Source organism: Mesocricetus auratus, unplaced genomic scaffold, assembly GCF_017639785.1.
Source record: "Mesocricetus auratus isolate SY011 unplaced genomic scaffold, BCM_Maur_2.0 Super-Scaffold_15014, whole genome shotgun sequence".
NCBI classification, from domain to species: Eukaryota; Metazoa; Chordata; class Mammalia; order Rodentia; family Cricetidae; genus Mesocricetus; species Mesocricetus auratus.
This window is the reverse complement of record NW_024429186.1, coordinates 15,737,465-15,754,797: the sequence shown is the minus strand read 5'-3', so window position 1 is coordinate 15,754,797 and position 17,333 is coordinate 15,737,465. Positions and strand designations below refer to the sequence as shown.

The following is a 17,333-nucleotide window of genomic DNA, read 5'->3' as shown; positions in this document are numbered from 1 at the left end:
CTTGGACCCTGAGGCAGGGGACTGTCTGTGGAATTTGGGACATCATTCTGGGGCTGGTTATTCATGGGGTACAAGTACTGTAATGAGGACCTTGGGAAGAATCCCGACCTTGCAGGGCAGGGCCTCTGAGTCCGTGGATCCCTCAGCAAAACCAGGCTGTGGTGCAGAGGAGAGGGCTAAGAGAGAGGTGAAGAGAAGGAGGCTCAAATCAGGCTGGAGGCCTGGCCGCCTTCATCTCCCTTGCCTCTATTTTCTTTCTCCGTTACCAGCTCATTGCATGCTTCTATACACGTCTTCAAGCCATGAAAGACACCTACCTGATGCATTCATTTAGCAATTTTCATTCTGTACTTAGTAAGGTTAGCATTAATAGCTCTGCCTTTAACAGACGAGCGAGCTGAGAGTAGGGACTGCCCAGGGTCCCACACAGCAGATGAGCAGAGCTGAGGGTCAGACAGCTCCCGAGACCTCCATCCTGCAGAGCCTGGCTGCTTCCTGTCCCTAACCCTCCGTTCATTTCCATGACCTCCGCACTGGTTTTGTGTCTTTGAATGTATGCAGATTCTTCCTGAACTTTGTGCCTCTGTTTCCTTACTTGCAAAGTAGGGTCAGGACCAAACTGAGGGTTCATCATTGCCTGTGTGGTTGAAGAAGCTCAGTTTGACACAGATTCATGAGCCAGCAGCCTGGATAAGGATGTCCATAGCCAGTCTCATCTGGCCTGTCTGCATAGGCGCCATATTCTCCTCTCTCCTCCTGGCCCTAGGAAGGCAGCTTTCGTAAGCTATCTCTGTAGTCAGCAAGTCTGAGCTCTCCATAAGACCCTGGGATTCCTAGTCCATGTGGTCTCTAGTCTCTAGAGATTGTCCAAATGTTTTTGCAAGATGATGTACACTAGCAAATGCTGCCACGTTCACCTAAAATGAGGACCAGTCCATGCGAAGTGATAACAGCAGGAAGGGTAGCTGAGGTGAGGGACCAAGGCTGGTGCAGTGCAGTGACATAATCAGGGTCACAGGTCTCCACCACATGGGACAAATTTCTCAGAGCCCTTCCAAACACCCTCCTGCCACCTTCCATGGCAGCAAGGGCGTGCCATTCCCATTCCATCAGATGAAGAAACAGACACAATGGGCTTGGTAATGTGCCAGCCCTGGCTCTGTCCCAAACCTGGTGTCAGGGACTGGGCTTGCAGGTCACTAAGTCACATATCATTATGGATTCTTAAATGGTCAAAGGTCACATGTGCGTGACAAGGCCACACACCCACAGAGCTGCAGGGAGGGGTTGAGAGCAAAGCAGAAGAACTCGTTCTAGGAGCACTGAAATTAGGCTGCATGACCCTGATCTGGGGGTCAGCTGTGTGGCTGTGCTCACAGTGCCCAAGCTCTGAGTCTCAGGCTGGATGGGAAGCCAAGGGACTTGTGTGCTTTCAAAGCAAAGTAGAAAGCCCCACTTCCCCTCTGCTGGCTACGTGAGGGGAATTCCCAGCAGAGTCAACCACTGGGCTGAGTCATCTGGGTTGAGAGGAACACGCTTCCGTGGGATGTGGTTACAGGTTATGAACTAGAAGAGGTCCAGGTAGGGCTTGTGTGCACCACAACCCCTACCCCCACCCTGCTAAAACGCAGCAAGCACCATCACTGTGCCTGCCTTGCTGGTTCCCATGCACCTTCAACCTTTGCCTTCTTCAGGCTGCAAGCTTAAAGAGGGCATGGCCAGGTGCCAGGATGGAGCCAGCACAGGCTATGTACAGTAGATGCTGTAGCTTGTTTGGAACCGTCTACAGCTATGCACCCCATCCCAAGCAAGTCCAGCTGTGCACCCCATCCCAAGCAAGTCCAGCTGTGCACCCCATCCCAAGCAAGCCTAGCTATGCACCCCATCTCAACCAAGTCCTGCTATGTACCTCGTCTCCAGCATTCCAGGTTTATGTTTCCCTCCTTGGTCTCTTCTGAGGAGACCAACTCTCAATAAAATGCAGGCATTTGAAGGCTTTGAAGACTAGCTCTAGTTGCCCACTGCTGGTCCATCCATAGAAACCTCAGGTTCTCTACTTCAGGGATATATGGACCCGTTTCTCCATTGACTGAGGAGCTAGGTATGCCTCTCGGGAGCTCTTGGAGGACAGACTTGACAAATGACCTTAATGACTATTCAACTTTGTCCCTGGTTGTGGGGAGATGACTCTTAAAAAGAGACCTTATGTTTTATTTGATGTCCCCCTATAGTCATCTTTTCTAGGACTCCATGCCCCATTTTGAAGATAATAACAAATTACATTCCCAAAGTAAGGTCTTGGTTTTGAAGTGTTTGTTTGCCTAAAAATGTTCATTAGATACCTAAGTAACAAAGGCACTGATACACAGAAGCACACAATGTCCCCTCATCCCCAAGAAGTCATGTGGCTGGGAACATTCTCAGGAGACTTTCCCAGCTTGACACAGAGCTGGTCTGTGAAGTTGAGGCAGTCATGAAGTTGGGACCCCCAGGACTCACCTAGGGAACAGGAGGAAGTGATACGAGCCACAGGGTACAGAGACAGTCCTAACCTGCTACATAGAGTTTGCCTACGGGGTTGGGGGAGGGGAGTGGCGAGGAGCACTGGAGCGTGCAGAGTATGTGTCTAGCAAGGGTCTGGGTTCCATCCCCTGCACTAAAGGGAAAAAAAAGAAGAAAAAAAATACACCACAAGATGAGCAAGCTTTAGCTATTGTTGTTTTGAGAAGGGACAGTAACAAGTGGCCACATCAAGATTCACTGAGATGGAGATATCTAACCTGAAGTGGTTATACATCCAGTAAATGACACAGAAAACATTGGAATCTCCAGACCCATCTCTTCCTGAGGCCTCTTGTGTTCTATCCACCCATCCCTTTGTGTTTAAGTGGCCATTTGGCATATGGTCACGACTAGGGCCTCAGAGAGCCGATGAGGTGTTTGAGAACCACTAGAATGTCACAGGTTGCTGACAGAAGCAGGCAAATAAGGCTTCCAGGTAAGATCCAGGGCCATCCATGCAGGAACCACCAGGACAGACAGAAAATACATTCAGCCTACATGACTTGCAAGTGGTTAGGGCAGGACTCACTGAGAAAGAGAGAGCTAACCTGGGACCCAAAGGATGAAAAGGAATCCCTGGAGCCTGTGTGATGTCCTGGGTCGATTTGATGATATTGTCATATCCAAAGAGAGGTGAGCAGGGCTCGTAGGTCCTGTATTCCCTCTAACTCCTAGTTCTGCTCACGAGTCTGTGGGGACTCTAGACCTCTGTAGGTGTGAGGGCGGTGTGACAAGGCTGAAGCTGGGGAGGACAGGAGAGCAGAAGGGGCATTGCTCTGCAGAGGCAGCAGAGCCTACTGCCTGGTCCCACTGAGCACAGAGACACAGCGTAGCTCCAAGCTTTGTGTGTGCGTGCGTGCATGTGTGTGTGTGGGGGGGGGTTGCTGGCTGGAGTCTGCACAATGGGGCTGGTTGAGATGCTGCCATGGGACAGATCCAGATAAAGGCTGCCTAGCCTTGGACAAGCAGTTTCACTTCAGGCGGGACCCACGAGGCTGACAGATGTGAATTCCAGTGTGTTTCCACCTCCTTATCTCACAGAAGAGGCAGCTCTACAGCTCAAGGTCCTGGTTTCTAAGGACCCCTGCAGGAGGGGCTCCTGAGCTGGGGAGGAGGCTGCAGGCACCCAGAGATGTGTGGCTCCTGTAGCAGTCCCACGTCTTGTCTCTATCCGGTCCTCTCCTGAGAAAGAGGAACCTGTGCTTGACTTCAGCTGAACCGGCCAAAACAGGAAGTGGATGAGCCAGGTCCCTGCACAGGGTTTCCGAGGCCCCAGTGGGATGTGGTCAGCGCCGGCTTAGGAGCCTGAAGGCCTTGTCCCTCTCCCCATTGCCCAAGGAGCCTGCCTGACATCTTTGTGGAAAGGGCTTCTCGGAAGAGGGTGCCCTGGCCTTGGCTCAGCCAGTTGGATGCAGATGAGCTAACATTAGCAGGAGCAACATGACTTGATGTAAACACTGATAGTTGTCCCCCAGAGACAGGGCTGGCACACCTCATCTTCCACTTTCGAATCGTGTCAGCTGAGGCTCACATTAGCAAGATCTGTACACTGAAGTTGTTAGAAAAGCAAGCAGAACTTCTGAGGGAGTGGGGGACTCTCCCAAGGTCAAGGTCTCACAGGGGTCGCTGGTTGCTGGAGATGCTGAGATTTGAGGCCCACGGCTCACAGTCACACAGATACCACCTGTTACAGCAACTGCTGTCCCCACGCACCCTACCTCCAATACACACGATCTCGGCTGGGGGCTGGAGGGACAACAAAATCATCTCCACAATTGATACATTTCTTTTCTAAAAGCACTTGAGGAGTAAATGCCACATGCCTTTCTGGCTGCCCCTGCAAAGAAGGTGTCCCCTAGAGCATCAGTACTGGCCAATCTGGTAGCCATTGGCCACATGTCGCTAATGAACACTTGGAATAATGATGCCATGATTGTGAAATACACATGATTTTAAAAGCTTAACAGGAGACAATTAAGAATTATTTGTTTCATGTGTATGTGTATGTGGGCACATGTGTGGCGATGTACCCATGTCAGAGGTCAGAGGACAACTCGTTGGTTCTTTCCTTTCACCACAGAGGTGCCAGGGATTGAACCCTGGTCATCAGGCTTGGAAGCAAGCACCTGTACCCACTGAGCCATCTCCCCAGCCCTAGATTCTCAGCAATGGGGAGACCAAGGCAGATAGACTGAAAGTTTGAGGCTAGCCTGGGCTACACAAGTGAGTTCCAGATCAGCTTGAGCCTATGCAACTTGACAGTGTCACAAAAACAAATTTCTATAAAATGATGTAAGTTTTCACTTTTTTCTCCTACTGGTTAGGTGGCACTGTGGAGTGTGCCTGTGGCTTTTCATGTGGCCTTGGGTCATGCTGTTAGAAGGCCCAGCAGCTGGGAAGATGAGGTACCAGAGAGAGGCAGGGAGAATGGGGCAGGATGAAGGTGCCAGGCAGATGGATGCCCTCTGTTTTGCAGGTGTTTTCCATAGATGCTGGCTAGGCAGAGCTGGAAGCACCAGCCCAACTCTGAACAACAGTCCCCCAAATTCAGGCATAAATCAGTAGGGCAAGGCCAGGTCTGGGCCTTGGAACTAGCCAATTCCAGCTTCTTAGCCTAGTGATCCCCAGATAGCCAGTCTTAGGCTTCAGTTTCCCTAACATGAAGACCACTTGCAGAGTCCTTAAGAGGATTTTAAAATGGAAGTGTATAGAATCAACCCCAAGAGAGCATCGGTTCCACCCTTAGGGAATCATCCAACTTTGGATCAAAAGCATTTGAAAAATCTGTCTGTTCTGAACTATGCAGACCATTTGCTTGTCATTATTCCCCAGATGATACAGCATGACGGTTAGTTGCATAGCATTTGTATTTGTTATTAAAAGTGACCTAGTGATGACTTAAAATTCATACTTGGGGTGTGCATAAGTTATATGTGAATACAATATTTTATGTGAGAGGCTAGGGCCACAAGCATCTTGGACCCCACCCCACTGCGATGCCAAAGAGTGACTTAGATAACAAATGCAGTGCTGTAAGTGGTCAGAGATCAGGACATTTTGCTTCAGTATGAACATCCTTGGGCATCAAAAGCCGGAGGAATGCCCAGGGGTCCATTTTCCCTTCGTCAGCCTTGCCTCACTTACCTGGTCCATGAGTGGAAATGGCCTGGCTGGTGGTTAGTCTGAGAGGACACAGTGGTGTCAGTAGGGGTCGGTCCCCGTGTCTTGTCTGCCAGGCTCTGCTCAATGGCCATCTGGACCAGCTCCTCCTCGCTCAGGCTGCTGTACAAGCTGTATTCCTCGTGTCCAATGGCACGCTGCCTGCCCCTAGTGCTGATCTCAGTCGCCATCTTGGCCACTTCTTCTCCTCCACCTTCCCGAAGAGAGATTCAGCAGTAGCAAGTCCACAGCAGGTGACAATTCCCTGTGCAGAAACCGAAACCACTCCAGTCGGTGAGTGCCCCTCAAGACAGCCATGTTTGTCCACAGGAAAGGCTATGCAATCGCACATCTTTTAACATGTGCGTGTTGGCGTGCATGCCAGTATGTACACCTGAGTGAGGATGCATGTGGAGGCCGGAAGAAGCTGTCAGATCTCCTGTAGCTAGAGTTGCAGGCGGCCATGCAGCACTTCATGTGGCTGTTAAGAACGAAAGTGGGTCCTCTTCATGAATAGTAAGTGTACTAACTGCTGGCCCGTCCCTCTACCTCATACTTTAAAAAAATCATCCATTTGGCCATGGGATCTGTGTAAACATCAATCCATCTACACAGCCATCCATGCCCTCATCTGGTCACCAATTCACCCTAGCCTTCAAATCATCATCCATTTATTTACCCTCTCATACATCTGTCTACCCGCCTCCAGCTATGTCCACCCATCCTCCCATCTGTTCTCCCATTCGTCCTCCCATCTGTCCACATGTCCTAACATCCAACTATCCCACCCACCCGTCCATCCATCCTCCTACCCACTGATCGGGGCATGGACTCAGCCACAACCCCCTCAACTCTTTCACCCACCATTATCCGCCAGCCTATCTGACCTTCCCATCTATCCAACCTTCCACCCATCTGTCCATCACCCATCCTTCTATCTATTCCCTCCCTCAGCCACGGATCCCCCATCCTCCTACCCATTCCCTTTTAAGCCTAGCTATGCAGACATCTGCCCACTCACCATTTCCATTCCAGGGAACCTATCTATACGTATGACTGCATACGTTAACTAAGAGATTATTTCTTGTGCAACCACTCTGGGTCAGGCACTCTTCTGGGGACAGAGCTCTCAAAACCTTGAATCCTGCCTCGTGAGGCCACACAGTGTCGTGTGCATCCCTCCCTTCCAGTCACAGCTGTGTCCCACACTGGCCGCCCTTCGCTGTGGGAGGGCTGGGAATGCTGTGGATGAGTCAGACATGGGCTCCCGCTTGGGATGGCATGATCTCGTTAAAACCAGCCATCACAACAGTCTTGTTACAGGGGCTCTCTTCTAAAAGACACAGATGCCTCGCAGAGAACACAGCGGGCTGAGCAAAGCTCTTTCAGCAAATGAAATCAAATCAGCCCAACCTGCGATATTTACGGGCTTGCAGCAGCATGGCCACGGGTCAATGGTTCTCAGCCCTGGCTGAGCACTCAAGTCACATGAGGTCTTAAAAAAAAAAGACATGCCCCCCCTCAAGTGCCAACATTCTCCTCTGGCAAATATGCATCCCTCCCCCAGAGACAGATGTCCTTCTCCTTTCCCTTGGATATTGGGCCCAAGCCCTTGAGACTTGCTCTGTCTGCCAAGTGGAAGCTGGTGGGCATAACATACTGGGCTCATGAGAGATCTCTTCTATCGTGCCCAAAAGAAAGAGGAATTTCCCACTAGACCTGCCTCCTTGCAACCTGAGTCCTATAAGAATGCACCAGGCTTTTGAGGGTAGGCAAGCTCTGCCCAGCAGGGGTCCCTATCCAGTTGATGAAACCCTCTCATCGAGTGGGAGGCCCACATCCACACCCACTCCCATGCTGTGCTATCTTCAAGTGAGTAGGACCCTCTGGCCGCAGCCCCATCCCAGCCTGCAGCTCAGAGTCTTTCCCACCTGCAGATGGGGGCCTTGGATACCAGTGCTTTGCTCTATGGCGTTCTGGTGGCTCCAGCTAAGTGGCACCCAGGAGACCAGCCCAACCCTTCTCAGAGAGGACGTCCAAATGGCCCACAGCCAAAACACCAAGAGGCATTCACTTCATCAATGTTGAGGGGTTCAAATTCAAATCTAAAGCAACACCACCTCCCCTGCCCGACACAGCTCAAATGAAAATGGTGGAAAACACCAACGACAGAGAGTGTATGAGGGTCACCACAGAGGATATGGGTCACCAGGGATAGTGTAGGGTCATTGCCTCCCTAGCACCAGAAGTGGAAAAGTCAATGGTGTTTGCTAACGTTGACCATACAAATGTCCTAGTGACCCTCTTCCAGCTACATTCCAAAGAACTAGGGGCATGCATATAGATAAGTAAGGTCTAGGATATTCAAGGCAACATCGTTCATCTAAACTTAACTGAAGCAGAGCCAAAATGTCTACCAAGATAAATGAACTAACTAGCCCAGGGTGGTGGAGTCATGGAGAGTGTGTACCCATGAAATGAGCAAGATGCCAAGAACATATATACATGCTTCACATGTGTGTGACTGACGTGCACATATATGATCATGCTTATATCAAGTTCTAGAGCAGGCCAAACCACCTACAGTGATGGAAGCCAGAAGCTTAGTTCTCATTGGGAGGCTGAAGCGGCTGGAGCATGCAGGAAACACAGTGGAGGCAGGCAGGTTCCTCAGTGTCTGCTGCAGAGTATTTTCATGTCTGGAACCATTCACATGTGACTTATGCACACATATTTCTACATGCACATACTACATTGCTGTGACCTAACGACTCAACAAATACAGAAAATACCAATCATAAAGTGCCCTGCCTGAGCCCTACCTCAGTCCCCGGCACTCAGAGTCCTGGGAGTGTGGTCCAGGAATCAACCTGTCGATTTTATTTGAAGATGATCCCAGGAAGGTGGGAGGCACTGGCCAGAAAACACAGACGGGGGATAGGCCAGTATATGGGAGGGACACACGCATGTACATGTGCACACACATGCACGCACATACACAACATACACATCTAGCGTGTATTCACGTGGCGAGGCCCCTTGAAGCAGCTCTTTGATTTAATCCCTATAGCAGCTCCCACTTGCTCTATGGAGCCCCAGAAAACAAGAGATTTTACCCAATTCTGTGCTGTTCTAAACACAGCCAGTAGAGTCTCCAGACTTAAAGCATAAACGTAGCAAGGACAGTGGGACACTGCCTCTCTCCCATGCTGGGATCATTCCTGGTGCCATTCCCTTGTGAAGTCATGTTCATGCTGGTCTCCCTGGCCTGGCCTCCCCACTCACCCTCCATCGCCTCTGCTACCCTGTGCTCACTGCCCCCAGCCCCCACTCTGCCTATGAAGGAAGCTCATGCCCTGGCTTCCTGCCCTTCAAAATCTGATCCTTATCTCTTCACCCTCTTCCTCTCTGACCTTCGAACTCAGATACCTGGGTGATACTCCCCAGCACCGCTGAGGCTCCCTCCTACCCCAGCATCCTCTCTTGGGCTGTTAGAACTCCTCCTCAATGTTTAAGGCTCTACAGCAAGAGTCCTTCTTCTGGAACTCCATCCCGATTCCATAAGGAGGCATGGGCTATGGTCAAGGAGAGCTTGGCAAGGGCTGATTGGGGGCTCAGTGGCCACTTAATCTCCCATCCCCTCAACTAATAGACCCCAAACTTTCCCAAGCCTCTTCCCTGAGCGGGATGCTATCCACAAGGTATTGCCTTGCAGTAGCCCTCTCATCTCCAAAACTTCTTCCAACATGACTTCTTGCTCCTACACACACACACACACACACACAGCTTGATACCCCTATATCATCCACCCCATTTCACAGATGGAGCAATTAAGGTTCAGAGTAGGAGAATGATATGCCTCAGGGGAACTGGGATTGAAATCTCAATCCTCTAACTTCAGACCAAATGCTCCTCCTGGAATTTCCAGAAGTAGTGATCAGAGCAATAGCCCATATGTGGATTCTAAGAAGGTGAGCCACCTCCTGCCCCGACCTGAATCCTGGAGGAAGGCCAGGGTGCCAAGAACTACCGGGAGACCAGCTAGGATAGGGACGGCTGTTCCCCAGGGAGAGTGAGTCCATGGGCCCTCCCTGGCCAAGCCCAGGGCACGCTGCCTTGATCCAGAGCTGGTCAGCCCACATGCAGGCTCATCCCAGGGAAGCTGAGCCTCCCTTGAGCCCCCTCCTGCCCTCTGAGGTGCCTTCCATGTCCCCTCCCAGATGGCCACTGTAAAGTGGTGGAGACAGCTGTTCGGAGGACTTGAATCGACAGAGGTGCTTTTTCAACCGGGCCTCAGTTTCCAGTCTGTGAAATGGGCCAAGTGTGGATCCCAGCTGGACTGTGACAAGGAATAGGACAGCACTGAAGGATAAACCTTCTCTCTTGCTTGTCCCTGAGCCTCCTGTGTGTGACTGTGTGTGGTGCTAGGGGTCACGGTGGGAGGAGATCATGCCCTGGGCATCCTATGAAGAACCGGCAGAGTGGGCCGGCTGGCAGGCAGCCATCCTGTTGCACCCAGCCCTCTGGCCAGACACCTGGGGAGTCAGGTGTGAGGGGAGCTCACTTCTCGTCTGCCCTCTACACCGCTGGCCATCTGTGTTGCTTGCAATGGACTTACCCGCCTATAGCATCCGTAAAACTGTCTCCCATTCCTGCCCAAACTCCAGGACCTCACTGAAGCTCAGGCACACAGTGGGCATTTAATAAGTTCAGAATAAACCGTACAACCAGAATAAGGTTTCACTCCCTGGAAGGCCATCAGGTTGCTGGGCTGGGGTCCCCTTGCTACCTACTCTAGCCTTGCCCTGCCCTCTGCTGTCCATGACAGGGATTGCAGCCTACTTATCCACTGGCAGGTCTCATCCTGCCTGTGAAGTCAATGCTAACAGCCTTGGCCTGTAGCTGTGTTTGCAGGATGTGATATTATTATTACAAATGTGAAGGATATCATCTGACACACATCCAGGGCCTGGAAAAATATATGATTTTTCAACTCCCTGGAGGAAGTCGCCACCTGCTCATATCCATTCAGGACCTGCCCTGGCTGGCAGTTTTCAGAAAGGCCATCTGATGGTTTTATCTTCCTCCTTGCTCTCCTCCATTTAAAATGAGGGAGGGCCGGGTGGTGGTGTCACACGCCTTTAATCCCAGCACTCAGGAGGCAGAGGCAGGAGGATCTCTGTGAGCTAGTGGTCAGCCTGGTCTACAGAATGAGTTCCAGGACAGGCTTCAAAGCTACAAACCCTGTCTTGAAAAAAAAAAACCAAAATAAATAAGTGATATAATAACAGTAAAATAATAATAATAAAATGAGAGCGGGCCCAGGTGAAAGGCTCACCAACGTTGCCTTCTCTTCTCGTGCAAAGGGAGGGTGGCTGTCGGCTCCTATACTAAGCAGGGCGTCACGGTGCGATCTGTCACAGCTGGGGTGGGTGGACTCTATGTCCACCCTCGTTCAACCTGACGCAGGGCTGGTGTCCATTCTCCCAAATCCCCCAGCCCTTCCACCCTGTGGCTGTTCTAGACCTTGGGGGGCCACCTGCCTGGCATCCCTTCTCCTCGCGGTCCCAGCTTCACTCCGCACAAGGCGACCATCCGCACAGGACAGCGGGGACTCTGAGGGGGTTCTTGAGTCACACAATAGTGCAGGGCACACTGTGTGTGGTTTCCATTTGGGGGTCACGTGTCCACATGAGTGTGGATGGTGGGCCGCTGCGCTGTGCTCCTGAGCAAGGCCACCGCTCTGAGCCAGGTGTCCCTTCAGAGCTGTGCTGCCACCCAGAGATAAGGCCCCCTTGCCACCAGAGTGCACAGTCCTGTGTGTGCTCACTGAAGCACATCGGGAGTCAGTGGCTGGGGCGCTGTTTTCTGACTGACAGTGGGGAAACTGAAGAACACCCAGAGAGGCAGTGACAAGGACAGGGCTAGGAGGCTGCATCTGACTTCAAACCAAGCTTCTGTCTCACCAGCTAAGGGAAGCGTCTGTCTGCACACGTGTGTGTACGTGTGTGCCCGTGTGTGCGTGTGCGTGTAAGCCTGAAGATGACATTAGGTGTTTCTGATTTATTGCCCCAGGGAGCCCATCTGCCTCCTCCGTGCTGAGATCTCAGGCAGCTTCCGCCCCAGCTCCATGTCCTTATGGCTGTGTGACAAGTACTTTTCTTACTAAGTCATCTTCCCGGCACTCCTCCTGATGCTTTTTAAAGTTTTAGGAGAGGCTGGGGGCAAGGATAAAGACTTTGTTTTCAAAAGTTTGTAAGTGAATACTATATGTGCATATATAATAAACTTATATTCACAAATGTGTTTGTAGTTAAATCATATAAACCCTCATGAAATATATACTACATTATATACATATATGTAATATATATATATATATATATATATAAGCCAGCTCTCTGAATCTGTGGATTCTGCATCCGTGAATTAAATGAAGTTTAAAATATCCAGAAGATACCTTCAAGTAATGGTGAACACCTGCAGATAGTATTCCTTGAACATGTACAGATATTATTCCTTCCATTAGTCCCTAAACAATACAGTGTAGCAACAACTTATGTAGGGGGCTGTGGACAATCCAATGATGGCTTCAGAGAGGACAAGATGATGTGTGCAGGCTCTACATACATACCACACATCTTCCCTAGGGGTCTTAAGCATCTTGGATTTTGCTATCTACAAGTTCCAGAAACTCACCCCAGCAGACGCCTAAGAACAACTCTATATAACACTGACGTGTATATAGTTATCTGTTAATTTATTGTGAGAGCTGATCTTGAAAGCAGGCTGCTTGGGCTAGCCTGGGACTGAGGAGGAAGTGGAGAGTTTCTGGGTTGTTTCTTGTCCTGTCCCACTCCCTCTATGCAGTTTTATTCTTTGCGATGTTCCTCCTGCCATCATAACTCCTCACCCTCCAACAGTGGTTGATGGGCAACCCTGGAGGCCTGCGCACCTTGCCTGGTCCTCATGCTCTGAAATCTGAACAGTAAAATCCACGTTTGCGGTTGTGGTCCCTGAAGCGCTCAACCACTGTCCTGAGCAGAGTCCTCTGACCTCAGCACCTGTGCTGGCTAGTCTCTGTCAACTTGACACAAAGTAGACACACCCGGGAAGGGGGACTTGCAATTGAGGAATTGCCTCCATGAGATTGGCCAGTGGACATTTAATGGACGAAAGGGCAGGGCCACCCCTGGGCAAGTGAGTCTGGACCGCGTAAGGAAGCAAGCTGAGCAAGCCAGCGCAGAGTGGGCCCACAGTGTGTCTCCATGACCCTCGCTTCAGTCGTTTCTGCCGTCCAGTTCCTGCCCTGAACTCCTGCCCCAGATGTTGGACTGTGGTGTGGAAGCCTAACAAACAAACCCTCCCTGCAGGACACCCAACAAGCTTTCAGTCGATGTCTTTATCACAGCAACAGAAAAGTTAACCAGGACAGCTCTGGTGAGTATTCCCTGCCCATTGTACAGATAGGGGGACCGAGCCCCAGAGTGTATGGCCAAAGGCATATCTGCCTGTCCCTTTCTTCATCAGCCCCTCCCCTGGCTGTAAATGCTGAGGGCAATGGCGAGGGTTCCTACAAGCGACTCTTCACCTCACCCTTATTGATCCTTGTTGCTGCCTTAGCTAAGGTTAGACCGCGGTCAAAACCCTAGGGTGGGCCTTTGACAAGTGTATGGCTACTTTTCTGTTGCTATGATACTGGAAACTTGTGCCCTGAACTCTGAGCCCACCCCCAGAGATGCACTTCCTCCAGCACAGAGGAGGACTTCCTCCATGGTCCATCCCACCCCAAACGGTGTCACCAACCAGGGACCAAGTCTCCAATTCATAAACTTATGTGGGACATTTCTCATTCAAGCCACCACAACAAGGGACAAGGCTGAAGGGTCTCTGGTGTCGGGGCCTTTTTACAGACCTCTGTCCTCACAACATAATAACCATTTGATCATCTTCGCCAGAAGAGAAGGGGTTGGTTACTTACAAGAGACCCTCTAGATCCACCCTATTGACCTGCCTTCATAGGAGAGGGGTGACCCTCACCTGAGACATCAGGTCAATGCCCCTTGCACCTTCCTCCTAGCTGTATGCAACTCTGCCAAAACTACACGTGGTCTCAGGAGGCAGTAGAGCAGTGGTTCTCAACCTATGGGTTATGACCACTTTGGGGTGGAATGATTTGCCTAAGGATTTGCCTAAGACCATCGGAAAACACAGACATTTATATTACAATTCATAACAGTAGCAAAATTGCAGCTATGAGGTAACAATGAAATAGTATAGGAGCCAGGGCATGAGGAACTGTATTAAAGGGCCCCAGCATTAGGAAGGCTAGAACCACTGACATAGCATATAGCTCTAGTATAATAGGCTGTGGAGGATTAACAGCAAGGGACTCCATCTACACAGTATGGGGAAGTCCATGCTAGAGTGAGAGACTTCCTGGTGGGGTGGCTGCTTTGGGGTCACACACACACTCCTGAAAGAGACCTCTCACCCATGTACTGTAGATGACTCATTGGTTGGTCAAGCCGGACTTGGGTGAGTCGTGCTTTGGTCTGTTGTTGGAGGTGTCTCTGGAGTGAGGAGACATTTGTTGGTGCCTCTCCAGGAAAAGCACATGCAACAGGCTTCACGGCTTCTAAGCACAGCTGACTCAGCTGCTAGTCTCAGACCCTTGATCACGGGCAAGCTTGTGACTTTGGGGATTCTGAGGCTTGGTCAGTGGTTGTGTGGGGAAGAGGGTGTTATGATCGACTCTGGGCTAGAGAGTACAGTCAACACCATCACACAGGACTCAAACTGGGGCCCAGAGAGGCCAATGGGAGCTGGTCTTTTCCAAAGCTGACCTTGCTCTCACTCCACTCCCAGAACAGACCAGAGGCTTATTGTACAGAAAGGGGAAACTGAGGCACTAACTGGAATGGAACACCCTGCCTTCCCTTTGCTTGTGACTCTCTCTCAAGCCATCTGGAATCCTAAAGGGATACCTTGATAACGTATTTATTTGAGGTCTAGGGTCCATTGGTTAAAACCACCCCTAAGAGACAGTAAGAAAGAGGGCGAGAGAGGGGTGTGGGAAGTGGGGATGGCAGAAAGAAAACATGCTTTTCTGGGTTGTGTGACAAATACAGTGTTCTAAGACACCGATCCTTCACAGAGTCAAAGGTCACCAGAGGCGTTGCCTGTGAGCAGCAGCTGACAGGACTCCAGGGAGCCTGGGTTCCCTCTTTATTCTCCCAGGCCCTAAGCTGTTGCCTCTCCAGGGCCAGGAGGTCACCTTTGTCTCAGACAGGGTGGAGGGCCCCTCCCCTGCCTCCAGGCCCTGCAGGGACTGGCCAGTATCCCAGGCTCTAACCTCCCACTGCAACCAGACACATCAGTAACGGCTCAGTCCACAGGGCTAGACACAGGTCCAGGGCCCTGACCCAGTTTCTGTCTCTAGAAATACCAAGCTCTGCCATCCGCCAGCAGCCTGAAGTGATGCTGATGGGTGGCAAGGTTGGCCACTCCTCCCTCTTCAGGCAGCCAGGGACCCTGCGACTCAGAAGAGGAAAGCCAGGGAACAGGCTGGAGACATTTCTGTGTCTCCTTCAGGAAAACTCAGATCTAGTCTGCAGGCAAAACCTGGTGCCTAAGGATGCCATGAAGATGCCAGGGGCATCCTGCTGGGTTCACAGAGATGCCAGCCACCACAGTGCCAGCCTGAGAGCTGCTGGAGCTGTGGCTGTGGACATGAGCTCATGGGGTCCTGAAACTTAGGTTTGAATCCTAATCCCAGCGCCTCATCACTGCCCAGCCTCAGACAAGACCCTTAACCCCTGTGGCCTCAGTTTCCAAATCTTGCAAAGGAGAGCTACTGGTCACTTCACACTCTTGGTGGCCTTGAGAGGGGTCAGGAGACTAATTCACTCATATTAAGCTTTTGATGGATACTGTCTAACATGGACTGAATTGTTCTTCGCTGTTAAATCATTCCAGGCCCCCAATTCAGAAGAAGAAGACAACATTCTCAATTTCTTCCTTGCGGATCCCCAGACTGACGGCCAACACATACTAGGTGTGGCCTACTTGTGTCAGAAGGGACCTGAAATACGGGATGGCTCCTTCTGGTGGGCATGCATCCGTGTTTTGAACGAGAGTGGCATAATGACCACTATGGCTGAGGTCAGGCTGTGGCTGGTGACCTGCCTAAGCTCCTGTGAATTCCCTAACCTTGCCTCACAAGGATTCCATGCAGAAGGCGAATTTTCCTGCCCCAAGCAGGGCTTTGCCACATCTCTGCTGTCCGACGATGTCACCAGCCTGTTCGAGTCAGCCCATCTCCCTGGCTTCACAAGATGCTGCCTGAGATAAAGCCCCACCTGCCTCCCCCTGCTCCGTCTCCCCCAGTCCAGGAGTGAGTGTTCCTCCCTCCAGCCCCCACGGGGAGCCTCGCTTCTCCCTCTCACGCCCCGTCCTTCCCAGGCCTCATTTCCCTTTGTCCTAACTGTTCCTCCACCCAGAGACCCCTGGCTTTCCATGGCGGCATTCCATCTGTCCTTTCCAAGACCGTCACCTCCTCAGACACGGCGTGTGTGCATGCACATATGCATGATATTTTTGCATCCCTGTGTCCTATAATTTATTTTTAGTCTCATCTGTGTAACATTTCTCATTCCATACCCTCTCCTAACCCTGCAGAAAGGGCAGTCAGAGCCCATGGCACCTGGATTGTCATCAACTTCACATGACTGTTCGTGCACAAGCCTCCTGCAAGAGGACACCGAGTCTATCGTTTTCTCAGCCTGGAAGCATTTTCAGAAGCCACCTGTCTAACACAGACATTACCGGAGATCCTATGGACCCAATAATAAATACCATTGCTGCTCACTCCCTTCACGTGTCCATGTTTAGAAGCACACACAGTGACACTCTAAGCTCGAGTCCTCCAGGAGAACAGCTATCATGCATGCAGAGTGCTGGTTTCCTGCCACCAGACCCAAAGTCCCCAGTATGTGCAGAGCTGGAGAGGAGGAGCACAGGGAGAGACATGGGCACAGTTTTTCTACAGTCTCAGTGAGTCCTGAAGCTGCGGGTCCCAGCCCGCCCAGCAATTCTTTTTAAAGTGGCTGTGACCAAGTCGAAAGCATGCATTACCTGTGAGGTTCTGTGGCGGGGGCACGGGTCTGGGCAACCAAGAGTTTTTCTTGACAGTCTGAACTCAGATCATGCTCCCTGGGTTTGCCTCCTCTGCCGGCCCTGAGCTTGCAGCCGCTGTGCCAGGCAGTTCTGAAACACTCTCCTTTGAAGCAGGGAGTTTATTTTGGGCCCACCGCATGACCACGATGTCAAGCCAAGCTATAAGATGTTATGACTCTCAGATTTCCCTGCTGAAGATTGCGCTGAGGAAGCTGTGATCCCGCCTTCCACTCCTCTGGGGGGCACAGGAGACAGGCTCCCGCCTCGGAGAGCATCTCGGGCTTCGGCCCTCACGTGATGTCATCATTTGTGATCCTTGACATGGAGGCCATATATGGGTATGTTTCTAGAACTACCCAGGCGGGAGCTAGAGAGGAGGGAGATGCAGAGAGACAAGACAGAAAGGGAACACAAAGAGACACAGAACTGGGAAA

General features: G+C 51.2%; 1 protein-coding gene across 1 annotated transcript in view; it reads right to left on the bottom strand.

The window, feature by feature from the left end:
* The window catches only part of Asb2 (ankyrin repeat and SOCS box containing 2), a 37,628-nt gene extending 20,496 nt beyond the window's left edge, over window positions 1-17,132 (bottom strand). Inside the window, exons 1-2 of the mRNA XM_005068370.4 lie at window positions 16,858-17,132; window positions 5,707-5,986 (exon numbers count right to left, since the gene is read on the bottom strand). Of these exons, the coding sequence (XP_005068427.1) occupies window positions 5,707-5,912 (206 nt within the window). The 5' untranslated portion in view covers window positions 5,913-5,986; window positions 16,858-17,132. The remainder of the gene's footprint in view (window positions 1-5,706; window positions 5,987-16,857) is intronic.
* Window positions 17,133-17,333: the final 201 nt, after the last annotated feature.